At 38.2% G+C, this 17,010-nt stretch overlaps 1 protein-coding gene across 2 annotated transcripts in view; it reads left to right on the forward strand.

The window, feature by feature from the left end:
• The window catches only part of gpc6a (glypican 6a), a 156,338-nt gene that overhangs the window by 80,211 nt on the left and 59,117 nt on the right, over positions 1-17,010 (forward strand). For both annotated transcript variants that reach the window (XM_084936496.1, XM_084936488.1), the window contains exon 4: positions 12,053-12,218. In XM_084936496.1, the coding sequence (XP_084792622.1) occupies positions 12,053-12,218 (166 nt within the window). The remainder of the gene's footprint in view (positions 1-12,052; positions 12,219-17,010) is intronic.

Consider the following 17,010-nt stretch of genomic DNA (forward strand, 5'->3'; position numbering starts at 1 on the left):
TCATAACTTGGATGACACTCAGACCTACTGCTGCAAAAAATGACAGGGAAATTAGTGCACTAATGTTTCTTAAGTACAGTGAATACTTGAAATGCTGATGCTTTTCAGAAATACAATGTGAACAGCAAGCTAGAATACAGTGGGGTATTTTTCTTTGGCAGTTAAGCTAAGCTGGAGTTTGACTTTCTTTGCATAAGTGAAATCATGTTGCTTCAAGTCCCACAACATCATTTCAGTCATCTCACAAAAACTAGGACTAATATATTGTAAGGTTTATTCAAATCCTTACTTTAGATAATTACAGCACAGTACTGTAATGTTCTTTAAAATAATTTTAAAAAGTGTTGTAGTCGATGCACTGCAGAGTTTCATGCTGACAAAGCAGTTCACTGTAATTCAGCAGGAAGATTTGTTACAGTGTACACCGTATTACGACTTATAAGAAGTCACATCATACTTAACCACAAGAAATGGTTACATTGAAACTCACTGTCTAATTTCTTCATATTTTTTCATTAGATCAAAAACCAAATCATCCCTTAATTTATATTTTATCTTTGAACTTCTACCATCAGTGTGATGTATGATCAGTCTCCCCCAGTGCCCCACCCTATACTTGCACTACTTCACAGGATTGTGAATTTTCCACCTCAGTATTATGTACATATTAAAGTGCTATGTCATATTCTGCTGCCGTGTATAATCCCTAAAGAGCTGGTCATTTTTAATGCTCATGTCTTTTAGCTTACCACTGAGCTGGTCACCATTCCCTTAGTGGCATAGCCATTTCAGAGGAAGAGTTAAAATGAGCACGTCTATACATCTGTCCTAGGCCCAAAAGGCACCGCCACTCTGGATCAAATCCCATATTCCCTTCTTCCTCATCAATTATGAAGCGGAGCCTGGAAACACTGTGGCATTGCTGAAGGCTGTCAGGCCGGTGAACAACCGAAGAAGTCGAGGTGAAAAGTTGTTTGACATGACAAATCACCTTGACCTGAGATTCACCCTCGGTGCCATGCTGTTTTCAGTGGCACTGCACACATGCATCTCCTTACCGCACACTGTTAGAGTAAATATCAATGTAAAACTTCTTGGGTTTAAGCACACTATTGCATCCCGTTCAATTGTAGATCCACAAGGATCTGAGACTTTTTATATGCTTTATGGCAGAATGCAGTTTTGTTTTTTGAGTTACTACTGCAATTACTACAGCTTCATAAATCAGTGTTTGGTCATTTGGCAGTGTGTTTTATTAGCAGACCATTTGCGAACAAATAGTGTTGAAAAATACCTCAGAGCTAGACTGCTGTGACAAACACACCATCTGTCACGAAGGTAGAATTCTGTGCTCTGATTCTGCTGTAAGTTTACTTAAAATTATTCTGAGGAGAAGCAAAAGTCAGCATTACTTTACCGTAAATACTTTTTTTACAGAACAAATGATAAATCGGTGCATATGTACGTATAAAGATAGTTTAGTGAAATGATAATTTATAAACTTTTTATTGTCCCTGATGGATTGGCAGCATTGAGATTGAGCTCGATTTCATCATTCTAGCTTGTCCAGTTGACAAAAGAGTCTCACTACAAACTCTATTTACAGGCAGTCTTAGACGATGGAGTCTTTTCACTTGCCATTGATTTTTTTTTCTTTTTTTCCACACATGTGCTTTACAGGTTGCTAGTGAAAGATCATTAGACCAACAGGTTTGTCAGGGAAATTGCAAACAAATGGCGAAATAAATCGTCTGTTGCTACAGGTTTTGAGTCTCATTTATATGTAAAGTGCCACACGCTGCAAATGATGCTTAGTGGGTAACTCTAACAACACTGGGGCTTAAATTCAAATATACAAACTAATCATTAAATGTTTGAAACTCGAGGTTGTAGAATGGAAAAACACGCTTTGTCCATGTGATGCCTGCCTTCAACCAGCTGTCTGTTTAATTTTCCATGTTACTTTGCATCTGGATTATGCTCCAATACGATGAGCCATAAATATTTACAGCTAACACACAGTGCTGTATGGTGTAAAGTCAGAGCAGGAGAGATATCACGCCATAAAATGAGATTGCACTCGACTTGCACTGAACAGTTTCCTGGACCTCGATCCTGGATTAAGAGCAGAATCCCTTTGGATTACAGTTTATGATGACCATTAGGAGTTTTATCCTTGCGGTACTTAAAACACAGTCCAGCTACATTAAGACCTACTCAAAGAAGATTGTAGGGATTTGGAATTTTTGAACGGTTTAAAGTTCAGGCATTTAAAGCACTTATCACTCACTCTGCATACGCATGGGAAGCCGGCCTAGTCCGTGGTGCACTTTTGCTCACGATGATGGAAGGAAGTAGGGTATTTTGTAGAGAGGGATTTGTTTTCCCTGATGGCTTATACTGCCACGGTGATCTCATTATACACTCATTTCCGACCACGAACTGTCAGATAATTTCACATTAAGCTCCGAGGCAGTTTCTAATCTTTACACAACATTTACCTTAGATTAATGCTCTGCCAGATCTCTTTGCTGACACGTGAGAAATATCATCATCAGTTCCATGTGCTTTCCATACGTGCTCATGTTCTGTTTTTCTGCTTTTTGAACTCGCTGCCCTACATTACTTTTAACGAATGCATTCAACATTCAGCAAAAAAAAGACAGAAACACAAGCACATATTCGCTGCTGACACACGACCTGTGTGTCAGCAGTGAATATGTGCTTGTTTGAATTTAAACAGTCCTACTAATCAGATAGCATTTTCATTCACTTACAGAAAATAATGCCAGTCATTTTACATGTTTTCACTTTTGTTGTTCTAATCGCAGTCAGCACATTCATTTAGCTGTTGTGTAAATCACTGCCGTGTCTAAAATATGCACCTGCTGTACTTATATACATACTAGTGGTCAGCAAAGTTGTGTTAACAGAGTTAGTTCTAAGAAAAAAAGGTCAAGTACAGTACTGTCATTTAATCTGCACACAGACAAACAGATATGTTTCTTTTTATAATGTACTACATTATAAAGCCCTGAGATTTGTTTTTCTTTTCTTTTCTGTCTGATGCCTGTATGATGTGTGTGATATATATTGGCCAAACAGGCCACTTTTAGAACTAAACCATTTTCACACCATGAATACTAACTTTTGAGTATAAACTTAATGTCTACTTTATTAGTTAAACCTTACTTGGAGCAATGCCTTAATTCTTCATGTCATAGGTTCAACACAATGCTGGAAACATTCATCAGAGATTTTGGTCCATGTCATACTGACATGATAGCATAACACAGTTCCTGCAGATTGGTCGGCTGCACAGCTATGATGCAAATTTCCTGTTCCACCACATCCCAAAGGTGCTCTATTGGATTGAGATCTGGTGACTGCCGAGGTCATTTGAGCACAGTGAACTCATTGGGTTATGTTCAAGAAACCAGTTTGAGGCGATTTGAGCTTTGTGACGTGGTGTGTTATCCTGCTGGAAGCAGCCATCAGAAGATAGTACACTACAATCATAAAGGGATGGATACGGTCACCAAGAATATGCACGTAGGCTGTGGTGTTTGAATGAAATTTGGACAAAGTGCTCCAAGAAAATATCCCACACGCCATCACACCAGTACAGCCACCAACACCACAGCCCTAAACTGTTGATACAAAGTATTATGATCCTAAGCTATCATGTTTTTTAATCCAAATTCTGACCCTACCAGCAAGATGTCACAGGACAAAATGAGACTCATCAGTGCAGACCAATTTTTATGATCCTATTTTGGTCCATGTGAATTGCAGGCTCAACGTCCAATTCTCAGCTAACAAGCATGACTGCTGTGGTCTTCTGCTGCCCATCTGCTTCAGCATGTAACATGTTGTGCATTCAGACATGCATTTCTGCATACCCTCATTTTAATGAGCGGTTATTTTAGTTACTTTTGCCTTCCTATCAGCTCAAAGCAGTGTGGCCATTTTCTTCTAACCTCTGACATCAGCAAAGCATTTTCTCCCAGGTAACTGCCGTTCATTAGATTGTCTCTTTTTGGACCAGCCTCTGTAAACACTAGAGATGGTGGAGGAAATTCACAACTACATCAGCAGTTTCTGAAATACTCAAACCAGCATGTGTGGGACTGCCAACCAGCTCACATTCATAGTCACAAAAATCACCTTCTTCCCTTTTCTGATGCTCAGGCCATTTGAGTACAGTGAACATACATGTTCAAGAAACCAGTTTGAGATGATTTGAACATCAGCTGACATCAGAAGATGGCTGCTTCCACCAGATAGGCGGGATGGACGTGGTCAGCAACAATACTTAGTTAGGCTTTGGTGTTTAATTGGTCATCTTCATCATGTCTTATTTTCAAACGAGTTGCTATCATGTGACTGGCTCATCTTGTGAAAAAAGTCGCTGGGTTATCTCTTAGTTAGCAGTCTCTTAGCAGTTTGATGATGTTGTTCTGTATATACGCGTGCTATTGGAGTTTGGACCACTTCAGACATGTTTCATCCAACAGGCTGTAGAAGTACAAATAACTTTAATGCTAGTATAATCATTTTTATATTCATCGGCCACATAGCAATTTCAGGGCAAGCTAGTTCACATTTGAAAGTATATAAAGAGAATTCATTCACACACATCAAACAAGCTGAAATCAGAAATATAACAATGTTACAAAGTAACTGTTTTGCTGGAACAAAACAGTTACTTTTATTATGTGTATTATATCTAGGACCCCCTGGGAATGTGGTTGGACATTTTTCATTCATTTCTCACATTTGCAGACAAAACAATTAGCCAATTAAGAGAACAAAAACAACTGCCTGATAAAAAACAATAATGACTCCGATTCTTAATTGAAAAGGAAATTGCCATAGACGAAAATAAGTTCATGTAATCACACGTCGAAAGAGATGCACATAATGCGAACTGCAGTATGCTTTGACACTGCAGACAATGCCAGTGGAGCTGGTTGTGTTTTTACAGATTGCGTTAGCAATTAAAGATGTATCACCTCTAGCTGAAGATACAAAATGCCTTAATTTGATTAAGAAAATGTGACTGCGTTCATGTGATTTTGTAGTTCAGTGTCTTTACTTGTAATTAATATGTTACAAAACCAAACAGTGAACGAGAGCAGTCTGACAGCAGATTCTGCTCAGGGCAGATTAAGTGACCTGCTTCGTGAGCGAGTATGGTCCGTCCATGTTTCCTAGCCGAGGCCCACACAGATACAGATGCACCAGACGAACTTCCTCTCTCACTCTCTCTCTCTCATGCATGCTCCCTCCTCTCTCGCTCTCTGTCTGTCTCCTTCTCTCTTGCTGGCTCACAGCTCACACAGCTTGCCGGGGATAAGGCCTCAGCCACAGTGCTGTGACGGCAGATGGCAACTGGCTCAAAAGGGTTGGCACGTCATCGGGAAATGTGCTGCACCAAAGATGTCCTTTTTAATTAAAAGATTTTGATCTGTAGTGAACTGCAGAATGTTGGAAAAAAATGAAAGACAGCATGTGGTCTGAAATACAAGAACATTATAAGAACGGATAATAAAGAAATATACTGTATCCTCCTCTCTTCAGTAGCCTGTGCCGTCTTCCATTCAGCATTGAATACTCTAAAGGGCACAGTGAGCCAAGTACAGAGTGGGTGGAAATTTGGAACAAAATACAAAAGGGTGGCAATTTGTCAAAAAAATTTAGAAAAATGATCCATCAAGTTTTAACATGTCCTATAAAATACCTCTTATCCACCTCTCATCAACTTGTGAAAATATGTCATCCGACTGGAGCAGCCCACATCACTCTTATGACAACTTTTTGCACCTTGATTTAAAGTGTATGGCACCACATCTTTATTTAACAAGCACTTAGAGAAGGTTGTCAGCAGCAGTGTTGTGACATTTGTTCAGAGGTTTCTTGGCAGCACAGAGACTTGTCTGCCCCTGACATTCAGGCTGGGCTGCAGACCTTTAGAGTCAGCTGGACAGAGGGTGAGTGCTACGCTATAATCCAGGAGGCAACACGACAGATGGATAACAATGTAGTATATGAAGGTTTTGTACTCACTAGAGATGGTGAATCGCTCATGGTACGCCGTGCTTAGTCAATGAGCAGCGTGAGGTTGATTTTTAACGTGTTTTCCCTTGTCGTTGTAAATTAAAGAAACAGACCCAACTGCTGCTCCAGACATGCTACATAACATGGAATATGTCAGGACAGATCAACGGTTGTGCCCACGTCTCAACAAAGACAGACACTTGAGCTGACTTGAGTGGGTCACAGGGGTCCCCCAAGTACCACTGTGTTGTTTCATTGAGGCACAAATGCTCACATGTGGATTATTCTGTCTGTTTCAGACATTCATCGATTTGACAGCAGCTGATTTTAGTGCAGCCCCTCTGGAATTGTCTTGGCTCCAGCTTACATTTAACATGCAGAGTGGGGGGAGACTGAGGTTTATGGAGAAGCACAGAAAGAAGGTGTGATTAGTATGAAGTGCTGAAGACCGGGTTTTATTTTCAATGACAACTTTGGTGCATTTATTTTGCCTGGTCTGTATGTACTAAAGTACTATAAACATAAAGTTTACTTTGTTTTTGTTACTTTGTTACCTTTTTTTTTTTACCTTAGCTGCCCCGTTAAAATGTAAATCTAAGTAAATGTAAGTCTCTAAATGTATTTCTAAATTGTACTATAATGTATTTCTATTATATTGTATTACCATGTGTTTGTAAATTGGATTTTTTTTTTTAATTAGAGCATAATTATTTGTTACTGACCATGTATGGCATTTGCCACTGTGACAAATACTACCATACAATTCTAACATTGTTATACATTACTGCTACATCAACGTCTTATAATTTGACTGGATACGGGAGTATACGGTACATGTAAGATACATAGACACAGGTAATAAATATACATAAAAAATACATACAAAATGTCTACCTACAATTCAGGACATCTGTTGGCACCTCCCACAAGGACCCATATGAGTATTTTCTGCTCTGACACCCTTGTGATTAAGATGTGGCTATGTTTAGAGAAGTAATACTACTTGGTCGGGGTCAGATCACCTTCATGGTTAAATGAACTGCAATGCTTTTCTGGAGAGGGCAATTTGGCAAGCCATTACAATGAAGCTTGTTCATCACCAAAATGGTTCCCATGCTCCCCAAAAACCTTTTTTTTTTTGTTATCTCTCAGATTGGATCGTTTCTATAAGGAGTAGCTTGTGCATAAGCGTGACTTTTTTAAATATTAGTTTATTTTAAAGTAGCTTTTCTCACAGTATGTTTACAATTAAAGTAAGACTTTGACAAACATAAAAACAATTTGATCAGATTTTACTTGCAGCGTGAAATTGCTAATCGTCTTCTTATAATTTGCATTTCCTTTGACTTATGGAATTAATATCAGATGTTTATTGCAATATCCCTTAATGTTACCCTTTGGTTAGGAAGAAATAAGTGGTTAAGTTATACATGGAGATTTATGCAACCAAGCACATGTTTCTCTTGGTAGCAGATGGTAGTCTTATTTGCACAGTAACAAATCACTCATATTGCCATTGACACTAATGGCTGTGGAATTGAGTGGGGACACTGGGGCAGCAATGCAGTCTTACATCCATGTCCAATCAGTGCGAAGCAACACAACCTGTCACAATAATTATGACAGAACTATTGAGACAATTTTTTGGCGACAGTCTCACCGTCCCACAAGTGTTCCCCTTGATTGGCCTTGGTAGCTTGCAAAGTCATTGTCATTTCTCACAACTTCATTACTTGGTGGCACAAAGCAATTTCCATCGTCTTTGCTTCTCCTACTTTGTTGCCCCTAAAGGGAGCTCACACCGTGTACGCATGGCAACACCTTGTCGGAGAGACAAGGTGATATCTTCTGAGTGTCTTTCAGAGTTATCCCTTATTTTAATGGTAACGCTTTTATTCGTATTCTAATGATTTACCCATCATTGATGTATCTTATTGCTGATTGAATTCAGGTGTGTGTAATGTCTCCTGACTGTGGCCCCTTATGGGATGCACTTAGAAAAGCTTGGAGCTTGCTGTGCTGTTGCCCATAAGGCTCATTGCATTTATAATCTTGCACTTTAAATTCTTGGTAATGTTTACGCTTACCTCAGGAGCTGACCACATCTTCAAGCAGGCTAATGAGTTGGCTGCTGTTTGTGGCTCATCCCATTCTTATAGTCTATTTACTCACACACTGTCCTTATGTAAATGCACTTACAGAACAAAGTCAATATCACATAATGTAAATATTATAATAGGTTTTGTGTCAATATATGTGAACAAAAAGGTATGCGTTTGCAAGAAAATCTACTTAAAAGTTATGAAAAGGTAAAATATTAACTATGCAGTGTTTTATCTTTAGTCACTTTAAAAAATGTAATAACTTTAAAGCCTAAAGTACATTATTTTTTAGTATAATAGGCGCTCATATTTATCAGTTTGGGACTTTAATTAAGTTTTTTTTTCTGCTTAAAGGATCTGAATTCGTCCTCCACGACTCCAAAACACACACAGCGACTCGTGAGCAAGCACATGCTCTCCATGCGGTGTTATCGTTGCACTTAAAAATCAGATGAGTAGATTAGTGTTTTAATCTTGCTCTGGATCTGAGTCATCTCACTTCCAAGTTCTCCCCTCATCCTGCTGTGAAATATTTTATCTACTCAGCTGTAAATAAGTGCTAACAAGATTATCAGATTACCCTTCATCCAGGGCACCCGGCGACTGCTGGGCACAGTAACAGCGATGATGTAAAAAAATCCCACTAAGATAATTGTGTTAGGAGGCACCATTTTAATGCAAATTTTCCAAAGGCTCACAAAGCTTTAGGGCAGCTTAAAGCACTTTTCCCATTTGCAGTATTAACTGTATTTCTTCTGTTGCCACAAAAAAGCCACATCGAATATAAAGCACGTAGTTGAAACTGGACTGTGGTTAAAAAAAAAAAATCCCAGTGTTTTCTCTCTATATGTTGAGAAACTGGGCCAAGTGTAATTGAATTGACAGAAGTAAGTTATTCTGACAATTTTAAAAAAAAAGATATATTATTTAATATTTGAATAAATAATGAAATCCTTTTTACAAGTTGGGAAAAAAATTGCATGTTGATGTTGCAGATGGTGCAGGGACTATATTTTCATTATCCTTCTCTATGATGTTGCCATCATTTATACCACAGCAGTGAAACAAGGAATTTATCAAGCACAGATACTCCAAAGTCATGCTGTCAACTGGTTGTTGTTTTACAATTGTGGTTTAAACTGGATTTCATGTTGCTGCTCAGGTACAGTGACTAGGCCACTATGAGCCAAAAGAGAAAACAGCTCTCTCTCTCTCTCTCTCACTACACAAAACATATTTATATGCAAATTAGCTTGTGAAACAAAAATGATTCAAATGCTCGATAGGATAATGTATTTAATCTGTGGGATTTGAGTCGTTGATGAGGGAGAGGGCACGGGATATTTCTGAAGAAGCACAGGGATGTGGGGGGGAGTAGAATCGGAAAAGTGTCTCATCCCTGTCTCAGTCGCAGTCGATTGGTGAATTGCATATAGCAGTCAGACTTTGTGAATTTATGTGAGATACAGATTTTTATGACGTGCAAGTAGTGAAGGCAAGGGAAGAAAACAGGCTGAGATCTAAAGATGAGAGCACTGTCACTGGAGACTGCTCTTCAAGGTCTGTAAATAGACGGCAATATATATATATATATATATATATAAATACATATATATAGTATGATATGTATTGGATCCTGAAAATCATAAAGTGTACATTTGGAAGCAGAAAGTCTGTGGAATTTTACAGGATGTTCTCTCCAAACCAAACACTGTGATTGGCATTTAGTTGGTCCTGTTTCTGTGTCCAAGTGTAGTGACGGCACCTGCCTATTCCTTCTGTTTGTCTGCTAGTGTCTTGTCCGGTTTTCTCTCCGTCTGCTTCATCTGTATCTGTCTCTCTGTTTTCTTGGTGTTTGTTGCTCTGCATCCTTGGCAGCATCTTAGGATTTCTCCACAGCCTGTTCACTCTCAGTCTGCTCTAATGTTTCTTTTAGAAAAAAAAAACTTCCTCGAGCTCAGTTTGTGAATCAGAAAATGTAGAAATTAAATTACAAAACTGCCCTTCGCAAAGTGTTCCATAAGACATTATAGTAGGCTCCTATAACGGTACACTGAACAGTGTACAGTATGTCACTTTAAAAAACAAAGAAACAACGTAATAAATATATGAATTATTTAATAATAATTATTTATAAATATGTCGATTTACTTTACACCACTATTAATTTTTAAATGGGCTATAAGATATAGTAATGTAGCTGTAAGCATATTCTAACTGATTATTAATATATTTTAACATCTACAACTCCTCATTAGGGCACCGTGAGTGTGGTGTGTGACTGTGGTGCGTGAGTAGAAAATAGCAAAACACTCACACACAGATTTATTTATATATGTGTGTGTGTGTGTGTGTGTGTGTGTGTGTTCCAGCTCTCCAGTAGTAATATCCTCCTAATTCTGTCTATAACGCAGTAATGTCCTATATTTTTAACGGTTTCAAATGTAACACTCTGGTTTCCCATGCATGTCAGCTTTCTAATGTGTTGTCAAATGAACCTTGTTCCTGAAAAATTCCCATATGTTCGCTACACTCCCAGAGAGATATAAACAATTTACAAGAACACATACCAGCGGATGACATGCAGCGCTACAACTGACAGCTAGCAACCCGGTTTAATGGCCTTCTTACAAGACATCGCGTGATGTCACTGGCAGATTGCAAATGTCAAAGATGGTTCATTTGATCCTTGTCGCTTGGTGCCGAGCAGCAGTGGAAGCAAATACATTAATAGCGCTCATCTCTGCCTTCTGCTTCTCTGTCTCTCTCTCTCTGCCTTTTTTCTAACATCGCTCTTGTCTTTTTTTCCCCCCAATCTCTCACACTCACGCTTCACACAAAGGTGGTCTGGTCATGGTATGAGTGAAATCAAAGACAAGCTGAAATGTTAGAAACAGACACAGGCTGTATGCAGTGTCATGGCAAAGCCTCAGATGTTGCCATGGAGCTACAGTAGTGCACTAATGCGTTCTTCTCTTTTCATTTTTATCTTCTTTTATTCTTCTTTTATTTGTGCTTTATTTTCGTCGCAGGCTTTGTGCCGTCTGTCTTTGCTTTTTATTTCTTTATTTTGTCTGACAGTACCAAAATTAACAGAAGTTTAAGTAGCACTAAAGTGATACATTAGTGAAAAAAAAAGAATAAAAATGCAGTGATTTTGCGGACTTTAAATTAAAGTCCGCAAAATCACTGCTTATGCACTATATTGCATATATTTTATCAATATTTTTTCCACATATTTATATTGTTAGTATATATTGAATATCTGCTAAACCAAAGTGCTGCTGAATTATTTTTTATTGCTTAAATGTAAGGCTTAGTTAGCTTTACTTTTAACTATCCTGCTTTGCTGACCCATCGGAAACCATCCCCCCCCACACACACACAGACACACACACACACACACACACACTAGAAGTCTCCAGTGTGTGCTGTTCAAAATCTAAAGTCAACCATGAATACAGAGGCTGACAGGCCAATTATCAGATGTACTCCCCGTTCTGCATCCCCACCTCTGAGGGGAAGCAGATGTGAGAATCCTGTCACTTTTACTCAAGCCAGCACAGTTACATGGCCCAACAACAAAAGGCACAGCCTTCACAATAAATGGAGATGGACAGAGATGTAAACCTTGTCATGCAGTTTCATCTGGTGGATTTCCACATTTCAAGCTTCAGAAGATGCAATAGAGTGTAGTGTCCGTCCGACTTCCATCCCCTCTATAGTTTCATATAAAACTGCATTTTTGACTGCTGATGCTTTGGCATGCACTGGTGCTGGTAGAAACCTCTTGGAAAATTTTGACTACCATCAAACATTTCAACTTCTATTAGAAATAATCACCATTTCAATCCCTGACATAACTGAAAAAGCATCTCTTTGCTTTGCAGGTGAATGTAGCTCCAGCATGTGTTAAAGCCTTGACCAGGATGCTGTACTGTCCATACTGTCGTGGAATGCCTGGGCTCAAACCCTGTCCCAACTACTGTCACAACGTAATGAGAGGCTGTCTAGCAAACCAGGCAGACCTAGATTCTGAATGGAACCTCTTCATTGGTAAGATCTGAATCGAGTGCCCTTGCACCTGTTTTTCGTTTTCTCTTTCTTTGTAGGTTCGTCGACATGTGTTCAAACTTGAGCTTGTACTTCTAAGGCTGCATGTTTCTTTTCTAAGGCAGTGCCTTTGAATAGTCTCGATGGAAATTCAGTAGGATGCGCTGTGATAGATTCAGCTTTAAAGGATTTTAAAGAGACAAAACTGAAATCTTATTTGTGAAACCATTTCTTCTTTTTCTGTCTGAAATGTTGTTTGCTATTGCTGGAGCCCTGGCATAGTGCTTAAAGCTCTAGTCCCTGCTGTTTGGGATTGATAAAGGAGAGTAGATCCTAGGCAAACACATTTTCTATAGTGTTTCCAGCTGAGCATGGTGAGTAATATAGCACTTCAGTTTGGCTGTAAGCAGCCGGCTGCTGTAAGCCCTCCTGTTAAATGGATACCAAGAAGGCATATAGAGTGTTCCCTCTGGATCTTTTGTAGGCCAGTGCTTTATTTGTTATGTACCCCAATCCCATCCTCCCACCCACACTAACAGATTTTTTTTTTTTTTTTTAAATGGGGCACCATTTTTTAAGAGACATCCCCAAAGACTGTGTGTCAAGTGAACTGCACTTCTAAGCTTTTCGCTGTTTTGTGACAAGCCTGTCATTTGAGAAACCATGAGATGACGAAACGTTTGTTCTCTCCAGTGGCACGTCTGAAGTCTCAGATCAACATGGGCCCCCATGCACTGAATGAGATGTCTCACAGCTTTATGACATGTGTTAAAAAGTTAGTGTCTTGTTTGGTTGTGAAGAGGAAAATCTATTGTCGCAAAGGGATGATGTGCTTGACAGTAATGGGAAAAGCTGTTGTTGCAACAGAATGATGAATCTAGTTAGACCCAAACACCCTTGGGGTGTCAGAAAAAGTGTATTTTTTTTTATTCTAAATCACTTTTTTTGTGCAGACATGGGTTTTGCTTTGGAAAGCCAGTGTGTTTCATTGTATTATAATTAGAAATGCAGAACCCAGGGGATGTTTATTTTTTGCTACAAAAGATTTGTTTTTGATGTCTGGTGACATTTTGTATTTGTTATCTGTTGCTAAAGTACTGTACTTCAATTTGCTTACCATGCAGCTCACAAGAAATATTGATCTGCCTTTCAGAGACAACTTCTAAATGTATCACAGGTCAGTTCTCACCACTGAAGCATATCTTTACATTATAGAAATTTATGGATTGAACCCCTACACAATCTGTCATTGTCCTCCTTTCAAATCATCAACTATTAAGGGAGGTTAGATTAAAAGCCTTGAAGAACCCCCAGTGGCATTTACCTGTGGACCTTGCTCATGTTTAAATGTCACTATTGATACCATTGATGTTATCAGTAGTTGTATGACCACAGGAGAAGCTCAAGGCTGTTTTATTATTCCACAGCAAGAAAAAGAGGAGAGAAAAAGCATGTATAAAGTGCTGTTTCTTTATTTTCATTAAAATCAAACCAATAAATCTACATTTTTATTTGCTATACCAAATCTACCAAGAAAAACACTTATTTTATTTCTGTGAAGTAAAATAGTTACTAATGTGTTTGCAAGCGTAGTGCTCCTAACACTCCAATACACAGCAAGAAAATAAAAAAATATATATATATTCACACACAATACTTAATAGTACCAATACGCCTGTAACATCTATTTTTAATGATGGTTATTTTGAAATGTCACGGCAGAAAAAAGCACAGGTGTAGTTAATAACATTAAGGTGAATTGGTGCCAGAGCCCTTCTCCTGTAAGACAGGCTTTGTGGCTTAAAATGAAATCATAATGTCATTTCTTACATGCCTTGTATGTCTGATATTCACCATGGAAATGTGATCTGTAATTACATTGAAGAACACAGAAATAACCGACAAAATTTGTGAACATTTTGTTTTTACATTTGGTTTATTTGCCAGGTAATAACTGGCAGGCCAAGTGTTTTCAGTTTTTTGGGTTTGAATAATTTATCATTTGAAGTTTTTTCTTTTTAATCTTCTTTCCTGAGAAGGATTTTTCTTATACTGAAACCTTAACCAGACTTCACTAAATGCCAGTAGATTTGCAACCTTACTGACATTAACATTATTAAACTTAATACACATATCATTTAGACTAATATAAATAAAATCCTGTCGCAATAATCAGGTTCTGGCTACGTGTTATATTGCACTTTAGTGTATCTAAACCTTGAAAGGCAGATTTTAATAAGCATGACTCCATCACTGTATGAAAACAGCTTTGCTTTCCTACTTTCTCTTTAAATATTTATGGAAATGTTCTTTGCATGTCTGCTCAGTCACCAAACACAAAACTCACAGTGACTTCGGTCTTTTCTCTCTCGGCACCTAAAAGTTGCGTCACATCTCCTGTTTGCTGAGAAAATGACAATCACAATTTATCTGCCATAAGATATGTTGTGTCTTTTGAATTGTGGAAAATGTAAAACACGGTTTGGTAATTTTATTCTTGTTTGTTTGTCAGATGATGGTTTTGGTGTTGTGGGTTTTTTTGTTGAATAATTAATTAATTAATTCAATATTATATTTAATCTATAAAATAAGCCAATAGGTCAAGCATAACATAGATTAAATATATCAAATCTATGCAATGCTCTTTACACCTTGTTATATATTTTTTAACCTAACCCTATTTAATTATTAATATTGTAAGTATTAAAAGACAGTATCGCAGTGGTACTATGCAAGAGTAGGTGGTGAAATCTTTTTCGTTCTATCGAGATTACACAAGTTTTTTTTTCCACAGCAGCCATTTCGACATGAAATAGCAGGTAAACGCAGCGCATAACCTTCATAATGTCCTTATAACAGTTGGGTTTTACCTACCCTTTCATATCAGAGTAACTGCTGTGAAAATACCCTATGCCTTCGTTTTGAATAAAAGAAGAGAGATTGCTCTAAATGCTTTACAGAACCATTAAAATGTCTCTTAACACTGACAATGCCTCACCATGAGATTAGAAACGAAAATATTGGCAATCAAACAAATTAACACCAACTGCTGATTTTATTGGATACATTAAAAAAAAGCAGTTTGCATGTTAAGATGTCAGCATCACATTGTATCTATGCGAGCATTAAAGCAGAAATCTGTGTAGCATTGAAACAGTAACGACCTTGGTGAATACTTTGATGTAGCCTACATATTGCTATGCAGAAGAAGAATGATCACAGCATCGGTTTCATACATATAAAGTTACAGTCACAGTACAGTAGTTTACACTTTGTAAAGGTTACTGTAATGACATTGTCACTTGCAGGCTGAAAAAAAAAAAGACAGGCAGTTCATGAACAATGAGGATAAACCTGAGGAAGAAAGTGATTTACCTGCTTGTAGCTACCCGTGCTGAGTGATTTTTGTGTGTGTCGACACGTGTGTGTCTGCGTGTGTGTTCAGGGAAAGAATTCAGGGTTTGGCCGTTGGATGATCCTAGACCATCAGTCACCTGCCATTGTGACAAATTTACCCAGCTCTGCATCATGACAGACACATCATTATCATTTTTCTTGTCAGCACCTTGTTAAAATACCCTCAGAGAGACGGCGACAGAGAGAAAGAGGAAGGGACACGCATCCTATTATTCAAACTCTACAGTAGCTTTTTAGACTCAGGCTACACCGTGAACAACGTCATTTTTGACAAGCAAATGTTATCAGTGTAACATAACCGTCTCAGCTACACGTGGCTAAAATTAGAGACAGATAATAATTGACTGTTAACCTCTTTCTCAAATAGGAGATTTAAAAATTGCTTTGCAGCTCAAACTCCAAATGTCAGGCTTGTCACTGGATTTCACATTTCACAGTCTTAACATGAAAAGAGTTTGATGGGTGGCTTCAGTATTTTCAGCTAATTAGCCTAATTCTAGTTTAATGTTCTTGTTCAATGCCCCAGCAACCCTAGCTAATATTACCAGTTACACTCGACATACTTACTGTTTCATTACTTCGTGTTAAAAATGCAACTGAATCTGCAAACCTGGCCACAAAACACTGCTAAACAAACAAAGGCTAACCAACTATAAACAGCAGGGTTAGAGACACAATTTTCAATCTGCTGCTGCTGCTTATATTAGCTTAGTTAGCTAGCTTTTAAGAGTTGATACAATTTTACAGTTATAGGCTACGTCCACATGTACACGGGTATTTTTGAAAATGCAGCTTTTTCTTTGCGTTTGGGCCTTTCGTCCACATGTAAACGGCGTTTTGGATCACTGAAAACTGGGATTTTCCTGCCTCAGATTTTCGAAAACTTTGTTTTTGCATTTACATGTGGATGAGGAAAACTGAGATTTAGTCACGCAACGTCAAAGGTGTGCGGCTTGTTGACGTCGCCCTGTGCAACACGTTATTGTTTACATGAGATGAATTTCTACAATGGCGGATATAGACAAAATATACACTTAGAGTTACATATAGACACACAGTTACTGTCCCTCCATTTAGAAACTGTCTTCTTTGTTAACTTTTTCCCCCCTAGGTTCTAGACTTTCTGATCGGCCAACATTGGAGAGTAAAATGGTGAATGCTGTCAGACAAGTTGGCATCTTTTATGCAAACTATGGGTGATCTCAGCAGCTTCCAAACAAAGAACTCAAAAGGAGGTTTTTTGTTTAGGGAATACACATTTTTCAACCTGGCCTGTGTGACTGAGACCTTTTGTACCAAGCTATAAACATGACTCTTAATAAGCTTAGCTGGGTATTTTAAGATGGAGCCTATTAGGATTCAGTTGTTTTTAGAGCAT

The sequence above is a fragment of the Perissodus microlepis genome, chromosome 1 (genome assembly GCF_051167445.1).
Source record: "Perissodus microlepis isolate ML-2025 ecotype Zambia chromosome 1, ASM5116744v1, whole genome shotgun sequence".
In the NCBI taxonomy this organism is placed as follows: Eukaryota; Metazoa; Chordata; class Actinopteri; order Cichliformes; family Cichlidae; genus Perissodus; species Perissodus microlepis.